General features: G+C 39.7%; 1 protein-coding gene across 1 annotated transcript; it reads left to right on the forward strand.

The window, feature by feature from the left end:
• Nucleotides 1-110: 110 nt before the first annotated feature.
• On the forward strand, nt 111-24,117 carry tdrd1 (tudor domain containing 1). Its single transcript, XM_042336867.1, has 22 exons — nt 111-172; nt 2,090-2,514; nt 4,724-4,794; nt 5,370-5,451; nt 6,041-6,143; nt 6,850-6,907; nt 7,538-7,630; nt 7,955-8,137; nt 10,092-10,235; nt 10,833-10,995; nt 11,166-11,242; nt 12,024-12,129; nt 13,495-13,602; nt 13,787-13,957; nt 14,503-14,757; nt 15,143-15,262; nt 16,201-16,317; nt 18,569-18,736; nt 19,635-19,859; nt 22,003-22,046; nt 22,614-22,693; nt 23,850-24,117. Exons 2-21 carry the CDS (start codon nt 2,121-2,123, stop codon nt 22,674-22,676), a joined length of 2,745 nt encoding a protein of 914 aa, XP_042192801.1. The 5' UTR covers nt 111-172; nt 2,090-2,120; the 3' UTR covers nt 22,677-22,693; nt 23,850-24,117.
• Nucleotides 24,118-26,259: the final 2,142 nt, after the last annotated feature.

The following is a 26,259-nucleotide window of genomic DNA, read 5'->3' on the forward strand; positions in this document are numbered from 1 at the left end:
AGTCACGTGCGAATCCCTCCTCTCACACACACACACACACGGGCGCGCGACGGCCCGGCCCCGCCCCCTGCCCCGCCCTCGACCCCGCCCTGCCTCGCGCAGGCGCAAGCGCAGTCGAGGGCACGTGTGCCGAGTGACCGTTGGTCAGGCGGCGTCAGGAGAGAGAGAGCAGGTGAGGGGGGTGAGGGGGTGGGGGAGCAGGTGAGGGGGGGCAGGTGAGGGGGAGCAGGTGAGGGGGAGCAGGTGAGGGGGGAGCTGGTGAGGGGGAGCTGGTGAGGGGGGTGGGGGAGCTGGTGAGGGGTGGGGGAGCTGGTGAGGGGGGGAGCTGGTGAGGGGGTGGGAGGGGGGGGAGCTGGTGAGGGGGGGGCAGGGGGGGGGAGCTGGTGAGGGGGGGAGCGTGAGGGGGGGGGAGCTGGTGAGGGGGGGGGCAGGGGGGGGGAGCTGGTGAGGGGGTGGGCAGGGGGGGGAGCTGGTGAGGGGGGGCAGGGGGGGGAGCTGGTGAGGGGGGGGCAGGGGGGGGAGCTGGTGAGGGGGGGGGCAGGGGGGGGAGCTGGTGAGGGGGGGGCAGGGGGGGGAGCTGGTGAGGGGGGGGCAGGTGGGGGAGCTGGTGAGGGGGGGGAGGGGGGGGAGCTGGTGAGGGGGGGCAGGGGGGAGCTGGTGAGGGGGTGGGCAGGGGGGAGCTGGTGAGGGGGGGCAGGGGGGGGAGCTGGTGAGGGGAGCTGTGAGGGGTGGGGCAGGTGAGGGGTGGGGCAGGTGAGGGGGGGGAGCAGGTGAGGGGTGGAGCAGGTGAGGGGGTGGGGGCTGGTGAGGGGGTGGGGAGCTGGTGAGGGGTGGGAGTTGGTGAGGGGGGGGGAGCTGGTGAGGGGGGGGGGAGCAGGTGAGGGGGGGGCAGGTGGGGGCTGGTGGGGGGGGGAGCTGGTGAGGGGGTGGGCAGGGGGGGCTGGTGGGGGAGCTGGTGAGGGGGGGGGGTGGGGAGCTGGTGAGGGAGCGGGTGAGAGGCGGGGGCAGGTGAGGGGCGTGAGGTGGCGGGTGAGGGAGGGGGCGGGTGAGGGGCGGGAGGGGTGAGGTGGCGGGTGAGAGGGTGAGGGGGGGGGGTAGCAGGTGAGGGGTGGGGGGGTTGGGAAGCGGGTGAGGGAGTCGGGGAGCGGATGAGGGGTGAGGGAGCGGGTGAGTCAGCAATGGGAAGGAGTTAAATGAAATAAACCTAAACACAGCGAAGGTTTTGGCCCGTGGACAGAGACAGACCTGTATATATATATATATTATCTCTGTACTGGAAAGGGCTTTGAGGCGTCTCCACCACCTGATAATAATAACAATCAATAAATAAAATTAATATAATAATAATAATCCTGGCATCTGATGTAACTCCTTGATCACGTCTTCGAGTCGTCTCCAAGGGCTTCGCAGTTCACACGGTCAGGTCTTCGTGGCTATATTATCGCGACGTCCTCACAAATCCTCGTGGGATTCAAGTGACTATGACTTCTTATTTGTATTTTTAGGGGATTATTACCCCCCCCCACTCCCAGAAAAGCCATTCGCCAATCGACTGTGTGTGGATTAAAGGAAACTTGGCCAGCATTTTGCCCGGGGAATTGAACCCAGGTCCTCTCGCTCGCTTGCGAACTACTGAGCCACAGGACTCCACAGAAATGGAAGCAGAGAAACACTTGGAAGGCGCTATATTAAATGCAAGGATTATTATTATTACCATTATCAGCGTTTTGGTTTGGTGTGGGGCTAGCTCTTCAACATCAATATGATAATGAGTGATAAGGACCAGAGACCCATCAAGGCTGCTTCCCCCGGGATAATTTCTCTTCCTTCACCCCCCCCCCTCCCCCCCCGACAAGGGAGTTTCTCTCTCTCTCCAGTGCCCTGACCAACAATCCTCCAGATAAAATCGGCCGTTCTTTTCGTGGCTGTTTGTTTTATTGTAGGATTTATTCCGTGCCCGAATTTGGTTGCCGGGTTCGCCTGCAGTACCATCCGTTGGTTTGAGGAAGTGGTTTGAGACATCCGCCCGACTTTTCTGCCTGCATTGATGGAACGCTTTGTGCACGTAACCTTACCTTTGTCTTTTCAGGTATCTTGAAGTGAGTCGTGCTCCTGTTGCAATGTCGGAGAAGAAATTCCGCCCCAACTCCAAACCAAGGGCTCTTAACTGTGTACAGCAGAAACCACAAAAAGATACCAGAAGAAGTGTCCAGGCTCAGTCACTAAATTGCATCTCAGATGATGCCTGCGACATCATAATAAATACTCGTGTACGTCCTAATTTTACCATTAGGAAGCCCATGTTAGAAGATAGCATCTGCAGTTTACCAAGAAAAGGAAACTTAAATTTTTGTGAGTTTGCCAAGGAATGTTTTTCTGATATTAGTAACCCCGCAACGGTCAGTGGTGTGAGTGGAGGTCACCAGACAAATGATTTAATCGATACAAAGGCTACAACTGGAATATTGCCACAAGTGAACGGGGAAATTCACCAAAATTCACCTAATCCTGGAGGTAATTGTTCCATAATAAAACAGTGTGTGTGGCTCATATAATGTGTGAAATTAGAAATGTTCAATTTTGATTGTGCTTTCAGCCACTATGCCCCGAAATGCTGGGACACTCTTCCTCTATCTCTCCATCTTGCCCCTTCCTGCTCATCTTCAGATCGCGCATGAAGACTTTCCTTTTTGACCGTGCCTGTAGTCAAACACCATCCCCCCTCCAACCCCTCCCCCCAGCTCAGTGTTGTGCTTCGCCACTGTCAAACCGTCTCCTCCGTCCACCTTGCCACACCTCACCCATCCTCTCATCAAACTCCAACTGTGAGGAGATGCTGGATTTCCTCGAAACCAAAATTTAAAGGATATGTTCAGCCACCTCAGCCCTGTCCACAGCCACCCCACATCACCTCTCCCTCATGACCCACTCGCCACCCGTCCCATCCCCTATACTCCTTTGACCTTATCTTTCCCTCCTCCCTCTTCACGATTGTTCGCAAACTTAAACCCACCACCTGCTCCCTCGATCCCATCCCCACCTCTCTCCTCATCTCCCATCTCACCTTCCGGCCCCTCTCCTGTCCGACGTCATCAACCTCTCCTTGTCCAATGGTTCAGTTCCAAACCCCCTAAAAACAGCTGTCATCAACCCCATCCTGAATAAACCTTTCCTGGACCCATCTCTCCTCTCCAGCTACCACTCCATCTCTAACCTCCTATTCCTCTCCAAGGTCCTGGAATGAGTCATCGCGTCCCAGTTCCGCTCCTTTCTCTCTCCCCATTCCCTCTTTGAACCCCTCCAATCCGGCTTCCGCGCTGCCCACAGCACAGAAACAGCCCTGGTCAAAGTCACTGTCATTCTGGACACCTGTGATCAGGGCTCCCTCTGCCTCCTTGTCCTCCTCGACCTCTCTGCCGCCATCGACACTATCGACCACTCCATCCTCTCCTCTTTACTTAATCTTCGCGGACCTGCTCTTGCCTGGTTCAATTCCTATCAATCTCACCGTTTCCACTTTGTTGCCTCTAATGGTTTCTCCTCCAGCCCCTGCACTGTCACATCTGGCGTCCCCCAGGGCTCTGTCCTTGCCTCCTCTTTAATATTTACATGCTCCCCCTTGGTGACATCATCCGCAGACATGGGGTCTGAAATGCTGTACACTGTCCAGCGCCTTGGGACGTCCTCCCAACGTGAAAGGCGCTATACAGATGTTGTCAAGCACTCTGGGATTATTATTAACCTAGGAGGATGGGGAAGAGGGGAAGTTAACCATAGACATTGTCGCTGAGGTAGGTTTTAGCGTGAAATTTAAAGCTAGAGTAGGGATTGAGGTGGACGGATATGAACCAACTACATAAGGGGAAAAAAAATTGTACTCCAACCTAATTGCTGGCTGTTGTAATTCAGTGCTGGTATTTACAATTGCTTTATGACTGGAATTCTCTGTCCGCCCACCTTTATTTAACAACAACTTGCACTTATATAGTGCCCTCCACGCAGGGTAATAAATAATAATAATAATAATGCTTGCATTTGATATAGCGCTTTTCAGGTCTTCTAGACGTCTCAAAGCGCTTCACAGAATACTGTAAAGTGAATTGACCGTACATTTGTGGGCAAAACACAGCAGCCAATTGTGCACAGCAGTGTCCCGCAAACAGTCGTGGATTGAAGTGACTTAATTTTTTTTCTTGAGGGATTATTATCAGGCATGTGGAGTAAGGAAACTTGCCCATGGTTTTGCCCTGCCGGGAATCGAGCCCAGGTCTCTCGTTTGTGAGGCGAGCGCTCTAACCGCTGAGCTACAGGGTAGAGTCTCAGAGTGCTTAACAAGCTTCAGAGAACCAGGATTTTGAAATACAGAAAAGAAAAACTTATATGCTTGCGCTCATCCTGAAGTGCAATATTTAGGCTTCTTCTCTTCTGCTTCTACTTCATCCTGAAGCGCAATATTTAGGCTGCTCCTGAAGTGCTTTATTTTCAAATAAGAGTGTCAGTGAAGACCAGGTCAGGGCAATTGTGTTCCAAAATGGATCCAGTATCCTTAGTTTTTTTTAAACTGTTGGCAACAACAATCATTCTCCAGTTAGATGGGGTGACTCACTTGTCCTGAAGGCACACCTGTGGCTCATTTACAGCCAGCCTATTGTGCTGAATTATGCAGAATTTCAGGCATTTCTGTGCTAAGAGCACGTATTCAGTCCACATTTCTGTTTTTTAGAACGAAGATTGCAGCATCAAATATCTGCTGTTGGATTGTCTCCGTTTGAATCAACTGAAGGCGTTTGCACTGTAAGAAATTAAATCATATTTTAATGTGATTTCTAGTTTCAGTGTGTGACCTGTTAAGCCCGATTTCTACAGAATGATTTAGAGTAAGAAGATTTATTAATTGCTTGAATTTAATTAATTTGCAACTATTATAGTATACCACAGTTTTATGAGCAGTAAAATAGTAGAAAGTCAATAATCTAGACCTAGAAATCATAAAATACTAATTTTATTTTGGGGGATTATTGGCCAGGACACCGGAAGAAACTTGTCTTTTTTGAATAATGCCAAGAAATCTTTAACATTCACCTGAGCTGGCAGATGAAAACTTGGTTTATGACTTAATCTGAAGGATATTGTAGTAACGCCCCCCCCCCCTCCTCCCCTTTGTATTTTTGTGCCAACACAAATGGATGTAGATAATTATACTTGCAATATGTTCTCCTTGCTCATTAATTTGTTTCTGCTATTGTAACCTAATATATGCACTAGTAGAAATATTTGCAAACTCTGAAGTAATTCTTGAACAATTTTTATTTCAGTTAGGAACATTTCTGCCTCATGAATTTAGTAAAAAAAAGCTTTCTTGTTTGCAGAATTACAGTCCTGAGACTAAAATATCTAGACAATCACCATTGCAATCTTCCTTTGCAACTTGCAGTGTCTGTGGACTCCTAGGTAGGTATTGTGTTTTTTAAAACATTTTTTTCAGAATTTAAGAATTTGATAAGCTTCTACACCATTCTGAAATCCTGTCTGGATCCAGGTGGAACTTCCACCCACACCTTTGGTGAGAACATTCCTACCTGACTGGTTTCCTCACTAGTTCTTATACTCAGCTTTGATACAAATGTACACAACACGTTATCAACTAAGACCCTACTTTCTCCTCAGCCTCCTACGGTGTTGTTTCTTCTGCCTTAGCAAGTCTATAAGGTTTGCTTAGTGTCGCCTCCAGTTGCATTACTGGCCTACAAGACTATCTGACCCAAACACAGGCACGAGAGGAAGCCAGTGACAATTTTAAATGACACAATCTTAAGCGATAGATTTCTTGGGAAGGTGCGCATTAACACCACTTTCTTTCCCCTGCCAGTTAATGCAAAAACATGTTGCCAATTTTCGTGACTTATGAATACAATGGCAGTTGAAAAACGCAGTAAAATTGAAGCTTTTGAGCAATTCAAAACTTATTTAATATTTTCACGTGTATTTTTTAAAAAATTCTACCATGTTCTTGATTTTTTTTCCCCCCATTTGTTGCCAGGCGCAAATCCATATGCCCAGTGTAAGCAAGTACGTTGTTCAGTAAAATGTCAGAAGAGTGATTGGCCAGTCTGCAGATGTTCATGCAAACTCACAAAAATCAAGTAAGTGATCATAAATGTGGGCAGCATTGCTGTTCAGTCTCTTTTGAATATATTGACAATAAGCACTATAAGCTTCATGGTGGCATCTGCATGTCTTTACTCATACACATCCACATCGCTAACTGAATTAGCGCCTTGGGACGTCCGCCTAATGTGAAAGGTGCTATACAAATGTAATTTGTTGTTGTTGTTGAATTAAGGATAAATAGTTTTCAACAGTAGAGCCCTATATATAAAGACATTATGGATATAAAACAATAAAACTATAGGCAGTAAATTTCTATGACTAGGTACTATACCATTAATACGGCTATTCTACACAATCTTAAGCGATAGATGTCTTGTTGGTATGGTATCTTACCATTTATCAGACTGTATAATTCAAAATTGGGTAATAAGTTTTATTACATATTCATTTTTGCAATACTTAAACTGTTCTGGAATATTCTCAACAATTATTTTTGCAACTATTTTTTGTATCACCTTTTTACCCCTTAAATTTTTAATCGTAAAGCGAAGAGATAGTGCTTCTGATCTGATCAAATATAAATTGAGCTTCTTGTCTTCATATATGCTGGAAAGACTGGAGCTTCTCATCCTTAACTGCTAAAATTACATCTTTTCCTTTTAATACCAAGTTAGAATTGTTTTTTTGCATTTGACTGTTGCACATAGAGAACTTATTAACTGTGTTTGAATTTAACAGTAAACTTGAAGAACCCCTAAGAGCACCCAAAGAAAAGATGCTTCTGGAAAAGAAAGTGGTTAGTGATCGTTTAAAGAATGTTATAAAATCTTTCTGACTTTAATGCAGAAAACATGGAAAATTAATCCGTTGCACCTGAACTCATTTCCATCGATGAGAAGAAATATTTTGCTAATGATCAGTTTTTGACATTGCTGTTTTATCATTGTCCTGCCCTTGAACAATCATAAAACTTCACTGTGCTATGAAGTGTCGATTCACCTTCAGTGATCTTTATTCTTCAAACCTGTCTCTCTCTTTCTCGCTTTCCCGACTGCTCTTTTAATTTCTTGTTTTCCCTCACTGTTAGCTTTTTTGTTTCCCTAAGTTAGCTTTTCACAGAAAAAAATATTGATACCAGCAGAAACTACTATTTCTTACATTGTCTAGCTAGAATTTGTTTTTAGTGGAATATTTTGTATTTCACTGTTGTGCATAGAGCAGATTGCATTTGAAAGAAATGATTTATTAGACCAAGCTTTGACTGAAATTGAACTGTTTATCAACCAAGCGATATTTGTTTTGAAGTGAGAATGTTCAACATCCACCTTTAACTACAAGAAAGCACTGTATATTTGGAGTTAATTGTGTGAAATAGTAGAAATATTCCTTGCCATCAAAATTCACTATGTTGTGTTCAATCTTTCAGCTTATGAATACCACCAAAGCATTGATGGAAACCCCGAAAATTCGATTAGCTGACTTGAAGCCCATAAAATTGCCAAAAGAATCAAATCTACAGGCGAGTATGTGTTCCAGATACAAGTTAAAGATTATAGAGTTGGTTGTGGGAGTTGAATTTCTTTTAAAGAATGAGAGCACCATAACTATACTGGATAATCTTGATTTTTTTCAGAACTTTGAATCATCTGAAGCATTTTGTTTCCAAGGTTACAGTTGCAACTATTTATAGGACTTTATTTTAAGTATAATTGTTGGTTGTGAAGGACGTCGGGCAATTCTGTTGCCTTTTGAAAAGTTTCTTAATTGTAGGTCTCCTGGTTTTCTGTGTTTTGAGTTTGACTGTTACATTTGACTATTACAAATGACATTCGGGCTTTTCCAGATTGTTGTCACCGAGTTCAAGGACCCAAATGAATTCTTTGTGCAGATCCTCACTCTGGAAAACTTTGAGAATTTAAGGAGACTTGCTTCATCACTGAAGGAGACCTGTGCAGATGTGAATAACCAAGACAAGTATGTACCCGAAGAAGGAGAAATTTGTGCAGCAAAGTTTTCAGTGGATCAGGTAATACATAGCATGATGCTTGCACAATATAAAGCAATCCCTTGATTTTTCTTTTTGCCTAACTTTTTTTCACTTGTGGGCAAATCCACAATACAAACCATGGCTCTAATTTGAAGCCCTAAAGCTCAGTGGTTAGAGCACTCGCCTCGTAAGTGAGAGCCCTGGGTTTGATTCCCGGCAGGGCGAAACTTTGGGCAAGTTTTCTTACTCCACACACCTGATAATAATTCCTCAACAAAAAAAAAATCATTTGGTCACTCAATCCATGACTGTTTGTGGGACATTGCTGTGCACAATTGGCTCCTGCATTTCACCCACAAATATACAGTCAATTCAATTTACAGTATATCCTGTGAACCACTTTGAGACATCTCAAAGACGTGAAAAGCGCTATAACAAATGGAAGGATTATTTATTATAAACTATATACTGTATCCCCAGATATTATTTTTGTGATGTATATAGTTTGTATTGTAAAATAGATTGGTTGGCAACTCCTGTGCCGAATATACGGTCAATTCACTTTACAGTCTATTATGTGAAGCGCTTTGCGACGTCAATAAAACATGAAAAACGCTATATCAAATGCAAGGATTATTATTATATATTATATAATTTTTACAGTATTTTATGTAATGACATAGTGTGACTTATGAATATGTGTCTGACTGAATTAATTTTGCTTTACAGTGGTTATTAAAGATAAGTAGTCTCTTCACATTTATTTGAATTTCCACATCATCTTGAATGATTTGGTTTAAGTTTCANTTTTTTTAAGAACACTGAATAAAATTTGAAGTGATTTTTCATACTCAAAATTGAACGTTTCGCTATGCTGAGTTTCTGTCTCTGCCACTAGATGGTGCCCATGTATGTAACATAGCCAACTGGGGATTTAATGACAGCTGTAAAATATTAGAATGGTGTTTAGTATTTCTCTTTAGTATGCCCTTGGTGTCACTGCCTTTAGATAGATTTAGTTTTGTTCCATGTTATTTACACCACTTAGAATTGGGAAAGTGCTCCATCCTTTTTAAAGCAATTATAATTCTTAAGTTTTGAACTGGGAATGGAGAGATCAAAAGGGCCTTCTTTATTCAATCTAGTCTTGTGAACATTGGTAGTTGAATTGCTAATATGTTTCTTCCCACTAGGTTTTTCTTTATTCTTTCCTTTTTTGACACGTTTCCAAGCAGTTATTTTTTTGTGGCTTTGCCAGGACTCACATTGGGAAAATGGACTTGTTGAATTTAATGTAGTTATATATTCATTCTTAAAGACTGGTCTAATTTCTCTGATCTAATGAGCTTCTGTTAATAAATGAGACTCGCCAGAGTATGGAGTGTATTTTAGTTTTTGTATGTTTGTGTTGTGGAAAATATGTCTGATTGCTTTAGTGTATTAAGTGTGTGTTGACAAGCACCATAGCAATGTTTCCCACCGTACCTCTGAAGCAAACGATGCCTTCCAGCTTGTCCTTCGGTAGCTTTAAAGTGCAGCATTGCGTATATAATAGCATGGCCAATCACTGCTTTCAATGTTTATAATTCGGATAGCATATTAGAGAACTTTACTCCTTCACTTAGCTTTTTAATCCATCCCCACTGGAAACGCTTGCAAAGTCTCCAAGCTGCAATGATGGGAGGAAATTGAATGCAGAAAGGCTATCACTTTTGAAATCCTTTCCAGGGTTTTGAGCGTTAATAGTATCTTAACTGGTGTTTAGAGGATGGTTACTTCGAAGACTGGAGAAGATCCTGCAAGGTGCTACTTATTGCTATTTTATCAAGATACAGCAGTGAAAGTTGCTTACCGTAAAGTAGTATAGTTTCTGTTTTTTTCTAAAAGTGTGTGAGAAAAATGCTGTGTTTGAGTAATGTATGAGATTTACTATGATGAGAAGTATACATGTTTATGCAGCCTTAATTTATCAACTCATTTCCTTCTTTTGCAGGACTGGTATAGAGCATTAGTTGCTAGTGTGAATATTGTACAGGAGAAGGCACGTGTCTTGTACATTGACTATGGGAATGAAGAAGTCGTACAACTAAACAGGATATGCCCACTCAAAATAGAAATGGGTCTTTCACCACCTTGTGTAAGTGTTGAAATTATTATAGTAATCCTTGCATTTCATATAGGCTTTATGTTAACGTCTCAAAGCTCTCACAGGAGTTTATGGTGAAGTGTAATAACTATATTTTGTAGCGCACTAGGCAACCAATTTGCACCCAGCAATGGTCCATAAATAGGCAGTGTCAGTTGTTTTAAGAGATTGTTGGTCAGGATGGTAGGAGAAGCTCCCTTCTCATTTTGAATAGTGCCATGGAATCTTTAACGTCTGTCTGAACAGACACCTCAGACAATACAGTGCTCTCCCACCATTGTGTTGGTGTGTTAGCCTAGAATATAAGCTCATTGAATTGAATGAAAAGTACTCCTGCATGAAAGTCATTTTCACAAAGGGTGTACTGACCTTAGTGAGTATAAATTTAGTAACTATCATATTACAGACTTGACTAAACCTAACCAACCTGAAGAACGGCATTAAACAATACTTGCTCTTGGCCAGGAGCAGTGAGACAAAGCTGGTTTTTTTATGATGTCATATGTTGGCACTGCACTGCCTTTGGTAGCTTGATATTTTTATATTTTATATTGTGAATAAAACATTTGTAACATTGTATGCCCACAGGCAATGAAGTGTTGTGTTGCAAATATCCCAAGTCATAATAGTTGGTCTGAAGAGTGCATCACATCTATCAAGCTCGAGGTTCTACAGAAAACGTGCTGCATGACTATTGTTGAAAAGCTGGATGATGGGTCTTGCTTTGCTGTGGATGTGGAACTGCCTTCTGGTAACAGCCTCTCTTCCTGTGCCCACCCCTTAAACCTCTGTCTTCATTGCAACACAGTTCCAGTCATTGAACTGTTCATTTCACTTTGATTAGCAACGTCAAATGAATGTTTAATGCACCTTATAAAGGTATGTGGATATATTTATACAACCTTTTAAATTGTATTGCAGGGCAGTCTTTGCAGAAGTATATTTTAGAAAAAAGGTATGCTGCAACTCAAGTTGATGAAAATAGCACAGAAGTTCTGGTAAGAACACAGAATTACACAGTAGCTAATCCATAAGAAAATTTATCTACTTGTCCTTTCATTGACTAGCAGAAGCTGTTACTGTACTTCATAACATAACATATAGAAGCAGGAGTAGGCCATTCGGCCCTTCGAGCCTGCCCCACCATTCAATCATGGCTGATCTTCTAATCTAACTCCAGCTAATAACCTGACCCTGCCTTATCCTCATATCCCTTAATCCCTTTTGCAATAAGAAATCTATCTATCTCAGTCTTGAATATGTTCAAGGACTGAGCGTCAACAGCCCTTTGGGGTAGTGAGTTCCATATATTCACCACCGTTTGAGTGAAGAAGTTCTTCCTCAACTCAGTGCAAAAGGGCTGCCTCTGATTTTAAGGTTGTGACCCCTGGTTTTACTTTCTCCAACCGGGGAAACGATCTCCCACTATCTACTCTATCATGCCCTTTGATGATCTTATAGGTTTCTATAAGATCCCCTCTAATTCTTCTATATTCTAGAGAATGTAGGCCCAAATTGGTCAGCCTATCCTCGTAACTCATCCCCCTCGTAACTCATCCCCTTCATCCCTGGCACTAACCTAGTAAATCTACGCTGCACCCCCTCCAAGGCAAGTACATCCTTCCTTAAAAAAGGAGACCAAAACTGCACACTTCAATAATTAAGACACCATATTTTAACAATCGTTTACTTTTTACAGTGGAAACCTTGGACAAAGCTTGGGACAACCTCAGTCTAAACTATAGCAGCACAAAAATTGGAAGTGATGACAAATTGCAGTTGCAAACAACTTCAATTAATTCCTCTTGTGATGAAGACATGTTTATCATCGTGTCACATATAGAAACTCCAGACAACTTCTTCTGTCAGCAACTTGTCAGTAGATGTAAGAATCATTATTTTTTAAAACTTCCCTTCTAAATCTTATCAGACAAGTTCAGCCCAGACAGTAAGGATAAGCAAGGTGCTGTTAAATAATCATAGAATTATACAGCACAGAAGGAGGCCACTCGGCTCATTGTGTCTGTGGCAGCTCTTTGAACAGAGCTATCCAAATCAACTCCACTCCCCCGTTTGCATAGCCCTGCAAACTTATCCTCCCCAAATAATGGTTCCTGAACTTTTACATCACACTATTAATGAATGTAATCTCTGTTATCGCTAACTGAGATTTTTGTTGAGAGTTTACCTACAGTCTAGACCATTGAAGAAGTCCTCGTGTTGATGTTCATTGGAGGGGTGGGTATGGCGTATCCCTGCATTGTAGGGTAGGAGCATAGTAAAGATGGTTGTTCTTAACTTCATTTCCTGGGCAGGAAGTAACGTCAAGGTAGGCATCTTGACCATGTGCCTCCTTATAACATAGTCCCTTGATGTCTCTTCATATCTGTGGATGTGCACCCCACAAGGCAGGGCGAAACCTTGGGCAAGTTTCCTTACTCCACACGCCTAACAATAATCCCTCCAAAACAATAATAAATTGGTCATTTTCAATCCACGACTGTTTGTGGGACGCTGCTGTGCGCAGTTGGCTGCCGCGTTTCGCCCACAAATATACGGTCAATTAATTTTACAGTATATTCTGTGAAGCGCTTTGAGATAACTAGAAGACGTGAAAAGCACTATATCAAATGTGAGGATTATTATTTATTATTGATTAGTTGGATACACGAGATTCCAAGGTTTTGTGGATTCCAATTAGTATTCTATTGCCTGCAGTTAAATGGTCAATTTGTTGTAGAACTGCAAACACCTATCCCCAGTTCACCGTTACACCCTTTGCCTCTTTCCCAAGCTTAAGATATTCACATTTAACATAATATTCAGAAATATGTTTTTTTTAAATGTAATGCAGAATGTGCTCTACAGGAAAAGCTAAGCGCTGACGAGTTGTGTTCAAGTATTGCCATGAAGTGAAAAGCGTAGCTGTTGAGAAAGTGTGGAAGAGCACTGCATTGTTGGAGTGTTGTCCTTTGGATGAAATGTTAATCCGAGGTTCCGTCTGTATATTCAGATGGACGTTAAAGAACCCATGACACTATTAAAAAGAAAAAAATCCTCTTGTTAAATTGATCATTCACCTCCTGGCTTTTTGTGGGACATTGCTGCACATAAATTAGCAGCCACGTTCATCTATAAATACTCAATCAGTACACATAATGGTACCTACTGTTAAATAGTGTCAAATTTGCAGCAGTTAAAATGCATTTATTTTGCATTGTGATGGAAATATTCTTTGTTTATCAAACAGATGAGTTTCTACAACTGCAGAAAGGAGTGGCTAAATATTGCAGTAATATGCCTCCTGTACCAAGTTTTAGGCCTGCAGTTGGGGAAGTTTGCTGTGCTCAGTTCACTGGTAAGAAAAACTGATTACCTGTTTATAGATGTCCTACCCTGATTCGTATAATATAATAATGCACTACAGATAACCAACGTTGCAATTTTATTATTCTTCATATTGCATAAATGAAACAGCAGCTGCACAAAATGGGGCATATAATCATTTTTGGTTCAGAGATATTCTTGTCTTATTCTTATAGATGATAACCAATGGTACAGGGCTGCAGTGATAGTTTACCTTCCTGATGACACAGCCTTGGTGGGTTATGTTGATTTTGGCAATGTTGAAAAACTTGATCTAAACCGTCTCCGGCCTGCCCAAGAACAGTTATTGGAGTTGCCGAATCAGGCGTTAAAGTGTGCTTTGGCAGGTGAGTACGTAATCTGTGACAAAATTTTTGCTTTTTAAAATAAATTTGAGGAAGCTTATTTGCATGTGAATATAAAACTTGTTTAGGATAAGAAATACTTTCTTGGTTGCAGTCGTTCGAGACGCCTCGAAGACGTGATAAGACACTAATATCAAATGCAAGGATTATAATTGTTTAGAATGTCGGTTAATCTATCCTTTAAATAATAGTTTGATTGCATTCTGAAGAATTCTTATCACAATGGTTGAAATTTTGAAAGTAGAATATTATGTAGGTTATTCCTATTCTGTCTTCTAAAGCCAAATCCATTCAGACATTATTTGCTGAAAAACCTTTCTTTGTTGGATTTCAAATGGCCCAGCTGTAACCTTAGACCCAGGTTTATGGTAAAATATTGAGATTGTATATGGAAAATGTGTTGTGTTAGAATTGATATAATCAGAGTGAATCAATATTGATCTATATTGTATTTAACTATTTAAAAGACTGAATTTAAAATCCTAGTTGCCCGTTGTTGTACCTTTGTATGTCATCTGTTTCCCCAGGTGTGAAGCCAGTGCAGGGTACTTGGTCCTTGGAAGCAGTAGTCATGATGAAAACCCTAGTGATGAATAAGTGTTTGAAAGCCAAGAGTGTACAGAAGAGAGAAAACCTCTTAGTTGTGGATCTTAAAGATGACACTATTTATCCGTTTGTTAATATTCGTGAGCGCTTGATTGCAGCAGGATTAGCTGTTGGAATGGAGGAAGAGCTAACTGCTCCCAGGTTGGAGATCAACAATACTGGATTACAGGTGGGAAGTAAGTAGTAGTTTTGAGAAATCAGAATCCTACATATTCTGCGCTCTCTGTAAAGTAGCTAAATCTGAACTATTTATTCACCTTTGCTCTTCTGTGCTTGAGTTTTATCTGTCTTATTCCTTCCGTCCCTCATATTAGTCTTTCACTACCTAGAGAGTTAACTTCACTTTTAAAATGTTTCAAAATAAAGTGATACTGAAATGTAATGTACTTAAGTTTTATTTTTGACTTACATTTTGACTCTGCTAAGAAGCATTTGCCTCTATTTCTACCCTCGTGTTTAGTTTCCAGAATAGTAGCTACATTAAACTTTTATCAGCTCTGAAGGCATTCTGTTTTACACACGGAATACTTTGCCTAAGTTTTTATTTGTACTCCTTGCAAGGAAACCTGTTTGGGAACCTATGGAATCCGGCAGAAATGCCTCTGAACAGCACTGTTCCGGTTAAAGTGAAAGAAATAATAAATCCTGGCAATTTCTACGTCCAGATTATAGAAGCTAAAGGTATTGTATCCATCGTAGTCTTTATTCTCAAAATTCACTGTATTTTCTCAATTTCTAAATAATGTAAGCATAAATGCACCCAATTTTCTTTGTTAAAACTTTTGCTTGGTATTCGTTGTGATTACCTTTTCTCTTGTAGTTTAAATTCCTGAAAAGACAGTGTTACTTTTCTGTTCCTTTTATTATGTTAAGTACTTGAAGTGCAGGTTACCTGCAAAACTGGTCTGAGTAGCTATTTGGGATTTTTGCGTTTTTTTTTCTTCTAAATGTTTTTTATTTTCTTGAAAAGATTTTAAACTGACTGCTAATAACCTCTGTGCTCATTTATCCTCCCACAAAAATAGTTTTGTTATCAATGTTTCCAGTCTTATTTTTAAAAATACCGTTTCTTCTGCTTTTTGTAGCCTTCCCTCACTTCAATGCAAGTGTTTGAAACATATTATCTTTGTTAAAGTAGAATCTTAGGTTGCGGGCAGTTGAGTAATAATTAAAACTCACTACATGTATTCTCAGTCTTTCCAATCTGAATTGGATTGTGCTACAAATCCCATTATTATATTTGGCCATAATTGTCCTTTTCATGGACATAAGGATGAATGATGTTCCATTAAAGGGTATGTAATATATCACATAATCCTTGCATTTGATATAACACCTTATAAAGTCTTTGAGACATCTCATACCTTCACAGAATATACTGTAAAGTGAATTGACTGTTTATTTTGTGGACGAGATCACTGCATGTAAGTGTTTTTAGTAGAAAGAGTGACACATAAGAGCTTTGTTAGAGCAGGTGGTGAAAGAATCATTATCCAGGAATTATCTTTTGTAACCCTAATAACTGCATTATTCTGCCCTTTTTTTCTGATAATTTGTTTTACTACAAACTATAAAACTAATATTTTAGTCATCATCTCCCCCCCCCCTCCATTCTGTAGCAGATGTGCAGAAGTTATACTTGCTGAAAGCAGACCTGGCTGAACATTGTGGAGCTCAACCAGAAAATTTCACCTTCATGCCTGAGGTTGGTGAGGCTTGTTGTGCAAGGTTTACAGGTAAACAATACATGTTTGTTAACTTGGGATGATTTGGGACGCTGTTCACCAATAATGGTGGCTGCCTGTTTTTTTTCAATTCTGTATAGTTTTACAGTGAAAATTACATGTTTAATGTGGAAGAGGTAGCACTATTTTGCATTGGGTATGTTTGAATGTGGATGTGATTGTTACCAGGAACAGGTTTGTGTTGTGATTCCCATTTTCTTATCTTCTGAAATGCCTTATTTGGCCAATTGGTTCTTTGACAAACTGCAGTCCATTATACTGAACAGGTGAAGTCTAAAGGTTGTAACTAAGTCTATAGTGAAAAACTGTAGAAATTGCATTCTTTTCTAGGCCAAATTTTGGAAAGGTTGGTATGGATTGTTAATATCTTATTTTCAGAACAGCTGTTCATAAATACAGTATGTGTGTAGCTGATAAATCACAATCCTGTCCAGGTTGTTACTTGAATATTGGTGTGATTGAACATGAAGGTAGCTTGTAAACTACAAGAATTATGGTGGTTTTCGGTTACAGATGTTCACATGCAGACATTCAGCATACTTGCTTTATTTTAAAGTAGCAATGTATGGTAAGCAGATGTGACAAATTTGTGCATGAAATAATTATTACAGTTGGGCAAAAACTTAAGTGCCATTTGCAGGAATTACAGGTATAATATTAAGAAAACAGCACATCTTTTTGTGTTTGTATTTTATCATGCAAAACTGACTAAAACCTCACAATAAATCTCATATTGAGGAAGGGTTACAAGCATAGAACTGGCACTTATGGTGGTAATGTGGGTCTTTACGAGGTCTTTAAAAAGTTTATAATGTCGTACAGAATGGTTTTCCCCGTGATATTTTGAGAATGAACCCAATCTTACTACTTACTAGTCTATGGTTACTCGACTACTTAACTTTCAGTTCCTGTGGCTTGCATATCCTTATTATTCCATTATCAAGAACACTAATCCAATATTGCATAAACTTCTCAATTTAACTTTTTAAAGATTGTGAGAGGTTTTGATTTGCCTGGAAAAGTGCATTTCTTATTGAACTTCCTTCTACCAGAACACACCCTAAAAATTAAAGTAGATTCTTACTCGCTCATTATTGTTTTAATTCTGTATATAGTGTTAACGTTGCCAGAATGTTGGGCTCATATATTTTATTTATTAAAAAAAATCTTGATGCTGTGATGTAGGTTGGGTATTCTGGAAGAATGAGATCAAATGGACCAACAGGCTTTCTTTATCTGAACTGTCCTGTGAATTATCTTGATGCTCTGTTTATTTTCTATTTCTTCTATTGAAAGAAATTCTGGTGTTGAGATGCAAGCGCATTCATAAGTCCTCCACTACTTATTTAAAACCTTCATAAAACGAATTTGTCGTACTTGGTGTGACTCATTACTAATGCTGTTTGTGTAGAGATGGCATGCATTGGGAACAGCAGAATATTATTGCTCTAGTGAGTTAGAAAGATGTCGCTTGTAAATTAAAGTGGTTAATCCAGCATTTCTCATTGTTGTCTTTGTTTGTTTGAGTAGGTTGTGTTTGTTTAAAAAAAATTGCATTTGTTAAAAGTCCTTAAATATTCACCATTATGCCTTGTGAGAGCTGCTTGTTTGACCAAATTATGTCCGGCTGCCATCTTCAAAAAATCTGTAGTGGAAATTGAATATTATATTTTTCGTGAATTATAAAACTGAGTAATTTGTTTTGTCTCTCCTTTTGAAGACACAGCTTTGCATGCTATCCAGACTCTCCACTCACGCTGCGCCTTCGCTCACCCTCCTACCCTTTCTGTATTCCACCCTACCTGATCCCAACCCCCAGCTCGTGTCCATATCCCTGACTGTCCAGGCCCTTGCGATGTGCTCCTGACCGTGAAAGGCACTGCGTAAATGTAATTTGTTGTTCTGTTGATGAAGCATTTTGAAATGTTATCTGATGTGAAAAGTGCATAATCCAAGTTGAGGGATATGTCTCTGATTTGTTGGAACCCTAATCTGATGAGCACAAAGTGGGCAGAAGGGAAGTAACTGAGCAGCTCCAGTGCATCAGTGTAAGAAACATCTGAGTTTTCTTGTAGTGATTCGTGAATTATTATTATGAACAATCTATTGAAATGGATGAACTGGTTTTAATGTTTGATGTTGTCCCATTGAACTAAGCTGCAATTATTGCATTTAATATAAGGCTGATATCTTAACATCATAGAAGATGAATACTTAAAGGATGAATATTTTTACCTTTTAGCTGATGATAGTTGGCGCCGTGCAGTTGTGCTGAATTGCTCTCAATCTGCAGTGAAAGTGATCTGTGCAGATTATGGCGTTGTGGAAGCTGTCTCGCTTGCAAATATCCAAAATATTAAACTCAGTCTTTTGGAACTCCCATTTCAAGTGGCAAAGTGTACACTTTCAGGTAATTACATTTGTGAAATACCTTACACGCCATGTTGCTGCATTCATTAAATATTAATATTAGCAATCCAAATATCTTGGTGTATCTAAAATAAATTTATTATTATGGACGGCATCAGCATCTCAAAACTTCCTCAAAGGATTCCCATCCTAAAGACCTAAAGGAGGTATTTGTTCTGATATGTATAACCCATACTTTATCAAAGAAACTTAAGATGACTCAAGTGGTGGATACCTTAGCCAGCAGTAATAGGTGGATCGATTGTGCTAATAGGTATAATTAAAGCTATTGCTTTGTTGTTGGAGTTCTGGATCCATTGACTTTCCTGACTTTATCCAAATTGTCATTAAGCCTCAGCGAGCTCACCATCCGGGCTTTTGTTCTGTTCCCCAATTCACGTTGGAAAGGCAAAACAGCAGCGAGGAGTGGGTGGAGTGGGGGGTTGGTGGAGGCATTTTAAGAGGGGAAGTGAGAGGATTCAGTATGGATGGTTATCTTGCTTCAGTTTTGAATGCTTCCTGCTATCCTGGCAAAGAAGCAGTCTCTCCTCCACCTGAATCAAGAAGTCATCGTTTTTTTCCTCTTCCATACGTGGAGTTGACCAATTTTCATTGTGTGAGTGCATGTAGTGTTTGGCCTATTCTAATTCTTTAGGGTAATTTGTTTCAAACAAAATTGAAAGTAAAATCACTGTAAAACAATGATTTGCTAAATGGTCAATGAATCACATATTGCATTACTATCATAATGGATTGCTATTATCTCTGCCAGGACATCCCCTGGGTTTACTAACTTATAAAGTGCCTTGAGAATGGCTTGCCTCACTTCATACTTTGACATACAAATATATAAAACATTTTTACACTTGTTTCAATGGAACTCTACTTGTATCATTCAGGTGTTGAACCGGAAGGTGAAGCCTGGTCTTCTGCCGCCAGCGACTTGTTCAGAAATCTTTTGCTGGATAAAGTTGTTCTTGCAACAGTCAGAGGGTTTGATGGAAACATCCACGTGGTTAATCTGATTGGACATCTTGAAGACACTGCTATTAATATAGCTGATAAATTGGTATTGGAAGGCCTGGCAAAATACACTGACCAGAGAGTAACCAAACCAGCAGCAGGTATTTGTTTAATGGTTTGGGTAACTATTTTATTTGACGTCATCCCGACGTGAAAGGCGCTGTACAAATGTAATTTTTTTTATTTAGGATAAAAGTTCTAATGTTAAAAGTGACTTTGCATATTACTTTGTGAATGTTTTTGAGAAAATAATGACTTCAGTTTGGATGGGAATTTTGTCTAATTCCCAAATTAGGTCATTCCTGATTTCATTGTGATGCCAGGGGCAGCCATTGTGCCAAATCTCAATTATCTCCCACTGTTACACAGAAAATCAACAGGAGAGTCATGCTGGCAATGCCTCTGGAACAGGTTGGTAACTGCTGGGCTGGGGGCGAGAAAATCAGCCTGTTTATTTTCTCTCTGATTATTATTTGGCTAGAAAGTGACTATGGCTGTCAGGGGAGCGTAGGAATGTCCTTCCGAGGTGAAAGCCGCTATACAAATGTACTTTGTTGCTGTTGTGAAGTCAGCTCACATAACGTAGGCAGAGTTTCTGCTCTAATTATTCTGTAAAAAGTTTCTTCCAACCTATCCCTTAAGTCTTCTGAGCTGCTGCTCCTCACCGACTAGCATGAATAAGCTTTATCTATTCTGAAACCTTTTAGGATTTTAGATCCTCTCAACTTAGTGAAAACTGATCCAGTTTGTCAAGAATATCCTCAGAACTGTAAGCACTCCCCCCGGTATCTATTTATTTGCACCGTGTCCTTTTGCCTAGAAATTTAACATCAATCCCTTGATTTTTGTATTGAATGCCAAAACACAGAATCTAATTTGTCTTTTTAAAGCGCTTTCTATCTGTGCTTACACTTTCAAACATCTGTGTATTGGCAATCTATCAGTCAGGCCATTGTAAATCTTGAATTGGACCTCTGACTTTAAAGCCAAACACTTCTTTGTGAACATGCTTTGCTCCTATCAAAATTTAAGAGCCTATTTTATATATTTATTAACTTGCAGAGGTTCTGCAAAATATAAACTGGATTTGGGTTTGATCGTTTGATTTCGAGAAATTTAAAACCTTTGAATTATCTGTCTCCCTCCTGTGTTTTAGCGTTTCATGCTACAAATTACAACTGTTGTCTTGTTGAATATTAACTACTATAATTCAGAACAAAGAGATGATAATTGAAATGGGCCAGCTGTCTGGATAAGTATAATACCAACAGTGGTACTTTTCAAACCTTTTCCTGTTCATATAGAGCAGGTAGGCTGCCCTGTAACTTTCTGGTACATAGCATTCAACTGTTGGCTTCATCTCAGTTTATAGCCTGGAGAGGGTAAACGGATTGATCAGTACAGGGTACAAACAGATGGTTACAGGTTTGAATCCTGACACGTGCTGAGTTAACTGTTCTTGGGCAGGGCTCCAGTTCCAATGCAATTGACTTCACCAGCCCTAGCGTTAGGTTTGAGAGGTGGAAAATAAGAGTTTCTAGTTTCCACTCTAGATAATCCAGAAATCACCGTTGGAGGATTGTGCAAATAGGAATTGATCTTAATGACACTTGCTATTAAGGCTCACATATAACGAGTGGTTTACTTGGACAAGGTATTGTTTTGTGACCAGTACTCATGGAGTCCAGCAGTCAACAAAGGTAAAGGATGATATTGGTGGCCTTGTTTCTTAATAAAAAAAGTTATATCCTGTTTGTTGATTTACTAACCAGTGGGAAGCTCACTATTTGCTTCTAAATAATCTTCAAAACTTTGAAGACTTTCACTAATTCCCTTTAGCCTTCAATATTTCAGTCGCACCAGGAAGGTAAGGAAATAGGGAAAGTTTGCATGGTGTCCTAGGGACTTTTTACATTTATCGCACCTTTCACTCCATAAGTTGTTCTTTCTGTATTGACAGGACTCATTCAATGCAAGTTACAAGTCCTGTCAGAAAATTCTGATGCAGATAGTTAAAAAGCAACCATATGTAAATTCAAGTTCATGAATGCGCAATTAAGTAAAAGCTGAATGTCAGAATTACTAAAATAAATAGTACATTGAGCCCTAATCTTGATTGATTGATGTTGATCTCAATTCGCTTTAAGCATGTGATATTTAATAATCCTACTGATGGCCTCTGATTTCACTAGGAGGCATCTATATTTGGTCAGAGAAATCAGGGTTTTCCTTTATTTCTTGCAGCCCAGGGTCACAGAAAATGCTGTTGCAGAGAAATTCAAAAAACTGTAAGTCTGAGTTCTATTGGTTTGTAACAAAACTTAATATATTGGATTTACAAACATTTCTATATCTAATTACTTCATTCGATACTTTCTACGCAGAAATTTATTTTCCACTGAATCAGTGACTGCATGTAATGCTCAAATGCTACACCACTTGAAGGGCGCAAGATAATTGTGATTTGTTGTTGCATGTATTTGCTGATGTACATTGTAAAGCACACAAATGGACATTATTAGAGCACAATTTTAAAAGCCATTATCCTCACAACCCCACTCTCACTATTTCTTTACAGTTGTGCAAGTGTGACTAACAATACAAGTCACCCAAAAGAAAATGTTCTCAAAGTTTCTCTTGCACCTCAAACATAATCAATTGAACAATAATTCAAGCTATGAATCTTGACTTCTGACCCAAACCCCATATGACCTTTAATTCTGGTTTGTGGAGATCTTGAATGGAATGAAAAAATTCTTATTACAGATTTATGGTAAAATCAATGTTGGGAGTGTGTGACCTAGTTCAGTGAATTTTCTTTAACGGTTCAATAACAATTGTACTTTTATTCGTAGGTGGAAGAGATCAAGCAGCAACTTGCAGCATTCATGAATAAAAATGCCGGACCAAGAATTTGAGCTTACAAATTTGAAGGGTAAAATGCATTGGATAAAGGTTTTCATGAAATTAACAATATTATTGAATTCAAACATATTTTCAGTTGCATAGATGCATTTTCTTTTGTGTAGTATTATCCGGTTTAATGGGAGGATTTCCACAAATATTCACTGGAAGAATACAAATACACTAGCAATTTCAGGCCAGGCACTCTGATGCTACCCCTTAGGAAGGGTGCTATATAAATGCAAGTTGTTATTGTTTCATTGAAATCTGATGATTTTAATGAAAAACAGTGATATATTACAGCAAATAAGAATTTTGTGTAGTGGCCATCTGTTACATTGTTTGGTAATTAAATTAATAGGGAAGCTTGAAGTTGGGCACAATTTTAATAATTTCCTAGAATGGAAAGCATTCTTCTGACAGACTAGGTTTATATTATCATAATCTGACTAAAATGTATTTGTTTACCTGCAAGAGATAAATAACTACAGGGAAAGGTATTCCAAACATTCTCAATGAAAAAATGTAGATGTCAATCGACATTTATAATCTACATTATTTCCCCTCTTGACTGGTTGCATTCCACAGACAACTGCCCAGTGGAAAGTAACCAGAGATGACTACTTTTCATAGCTTGCATTATATATTTAAGACGTAATCTGATCTTTAAAAGGCCTGGATTCAAATCAAAATTCTAATTAGAACTTTTGCCAAACTAACTTTGAATGTTATGAATCTTATTTGGAGGTAGAATCCAATCATTTATGCCAGTTGCACTTTTATTTTTCTATGGATTCTTTGCATCTATGGGCACAATTACCATTTAAAAGCATTAAACTGAGAAGCAGGACAACTACTCCGAACTAGAGACTTTCCCTAGTCATTCTGCATTGGTAATTCTCTTATCTTGACTGTACCATCATGTGGTGACACTAAGTAGAGGCTGAGCATTGTACTGTACACAGAGGTAAATGGGAGAAACTTGGAGAGCAAGTCTCTGAGTGCCACGTGCATAGTTTCTGGCACCTAATTAGGGAGTAGGATCAGCAAACACCTGGAAACTGGTGATCTCAACATCATGTGGTGCTTTCTAAATATTTCAAAATATAATAGTTACAGCATGTTTGAACATCGTCAATGAGCAACAAATTAATTTATGCCTTTTTTATGTTTGATAATCATGAAAGAGCCACAAATGAAACCCAGAAGCTTCAGTTCACTGGAGATCGAATTTATTAGCCAATCCACTTCAAAACAGACCCAACCACATCAAAGGGAGTTAATGACGTTTCTGGAAAGCTGAAATTACTGCATAACCCAAAGACCTGCAACTCTGAAAGCAAAAAGAAAAACAGCGAATACTGGAAGCCTGAAATAAAACAAATGCAAGAAATCCACAGCAGTTCAATCAACATCTGAAAAAGAAAGATTGAATTTATGTTTAATTTAATTTAATCGCTGCATTTGATACAGTGCCTTATCACGTTGAGATGTCTCAATGTTCTTCACAGAAAATACTTCAAAGTGAACTGACTGTATATTTTGTGGGCGAAACGCAGCAGCCAATTGCACACAGCAGTGTCTTTCAGATAACACTGAAGAAAAATAGCCTCACCACAGGCTGGCTGTTTAATTATAGTAATGAAATATACTTTGTGTGTTCAGATAATCTAAAGTAGTTTTTTTGTGCGGAGATCTTGCAGAAATATTTTTCTTTATTTGAAAAGCTAAATTGAGAAACTAAATGAACAATTCAGTTGTGAATCAAAATGGAAAGAATATCTTGCTTCACTTACATGTGTTAATTGTCAGTGGCGTGTTACAGAATTGGGAGCAGCTGTTTCTTATTTCCAGTTCCAATTCTGCCCAAGCATTGCATTGTCCAAGTAAATTTGTAGTTATATGAGAACTGTCCAAACCTTGTATGTTCTATTAAAGGGTAGGATTGCTGATGGCCAGTACTTAAGCTCCATTTGCATTCCACAGAAATTGTTATTCAGCGAGACCTACTGTTTCAAAGTTGTATTCTGTTCATTGACACTCCCCCCCCCCCCCCCCTTAAAAAAAGTTTAAGAGTTTAACACAATTTGGGCCATCTTAAATTTGAGCACAAAATGATCTTAATATTCATGTATACGCATGTATAAACTCAAACTCAATGTTGCCTCCCTGAAACACTGCACAAGCAGTTCCCTGTCATGTACTGTTATGTACACGATTGGATAGCTTCGATGCGGAGCTATCTCTAGCGCAGACGCTATGAGCCAAATGACTTACTCCTGTGCTTTAATTTCTGTTGTTCTCTAACATCCTGTCAGTTAAGCCACGGAGTTAGGGTTAGAATGCTCTAGATTAAAATCTTGATGATTTCACTCAGCCTTTTATGGATGATTTCAAATGCTTATGAAAATACCTTGGGTGAAGTAAGAGGAATCTCTCTTGGTTGAACAGGCCAGATAGGTCTAATAATAATAATAATAATCCTTGCATTTGATACAGCACCTTATCATGTCTTCGAGACGTCTCAAAGCGCTTCACAGAATATACTGCAAAGTGAATTGACTGTATTCTATGGGTAAAATGCCTATCGTAAGTCAAGAAAAAAGTAAAGCATTTTTATTAGTGCTTCATTGAAACATCTCAATGTGATTTACAGTAATTACGGTTAAGTACAGTGACTGTTTTTGTAGGCAAATGTGACAGCTATTTTGGGTGCAGCTGAGTCCTACAAACAGCCAAGAAGTGAATGACCTGGTAATCTGGACATTTTAACTAGAATACCTGGCGAAACTCCCTTCTCTTTTCGAATAGTGCCACGGAATTTTTAATGTCCACCTGACCAACAGGCAGACGGGATCCCAGTTCCATGCAATGCTTCCCCAGACTTCCCCAAGACTATGAGCTCGAGTTTCAACATTCTGCTTTAAATCACAACCTTCTAAACCAGAAGCCAAGACATTGTAATGGACAGTTAGCCCCTCTGGCTCATTAGTGAGACTGGAAGATTAGGTATTAATTGGCAATCTTGCACAGAGGCTGCAAGGATGTATGAAATAAAAAGAAAATTCTGAGACTAGTTAAACAAGGCTGATATAATAATAATACTTGCATTTGATATAGCGCCTTATCACGTCTTTGAGTCGTCTCGAAGCATTTCACAGATTTGGGTGAAGTAGAAAATTTATTCTGACCAATTTTGACAAATGTTCTGTTGTAAGTGTTAATGTAAAACTGTTGTAGATTGTTTTGTAATTCTTGAATTGTCAAACGATTCAGTTTCTGTATCCACTTATGCACTTTTGTTTTCTTTTCATGCTTATGTAATGAACATGAGCCAGTACATGGTTTCCAACAGTTGGCATTATTTTGTTTTGCATAGGTAACTGATTTATTAACAGAACAATGTAATAAACCTGTCAATGACTAAAAGTCAAAGTTTTTTTTTTTATGGCTGTTAAATAAAAACTTCAGGTACATTGCAGTTAAACTTGTACTTGTGCCTTCCATCAATTGTTTCCTCTTTCTCCTCAAAGATTGGTGGATTGAGCGTGTTCCTGTCAAGACTTTTAGTCTTACCGAGTCTATGCGTTTCTATCA

This window comes from Callorhinchus milii, unplaced genomic scaffold (assembly GCF_018977255.1).
Source record: "Callorhinchus milii isolate IMCB2004 unplaced genomic scaffold, IMCB_Cmil_1.0 Scaffold7, whole genome shotgun sequence".
In the NCBI taxonomy this organism is placed as follows: Eukaryota; Metazoa; Chordata; class Chondrichthyes; order Chimaeriformes; family Callorhinchidae; genus Callorhinchus; species Callorhinchus milii.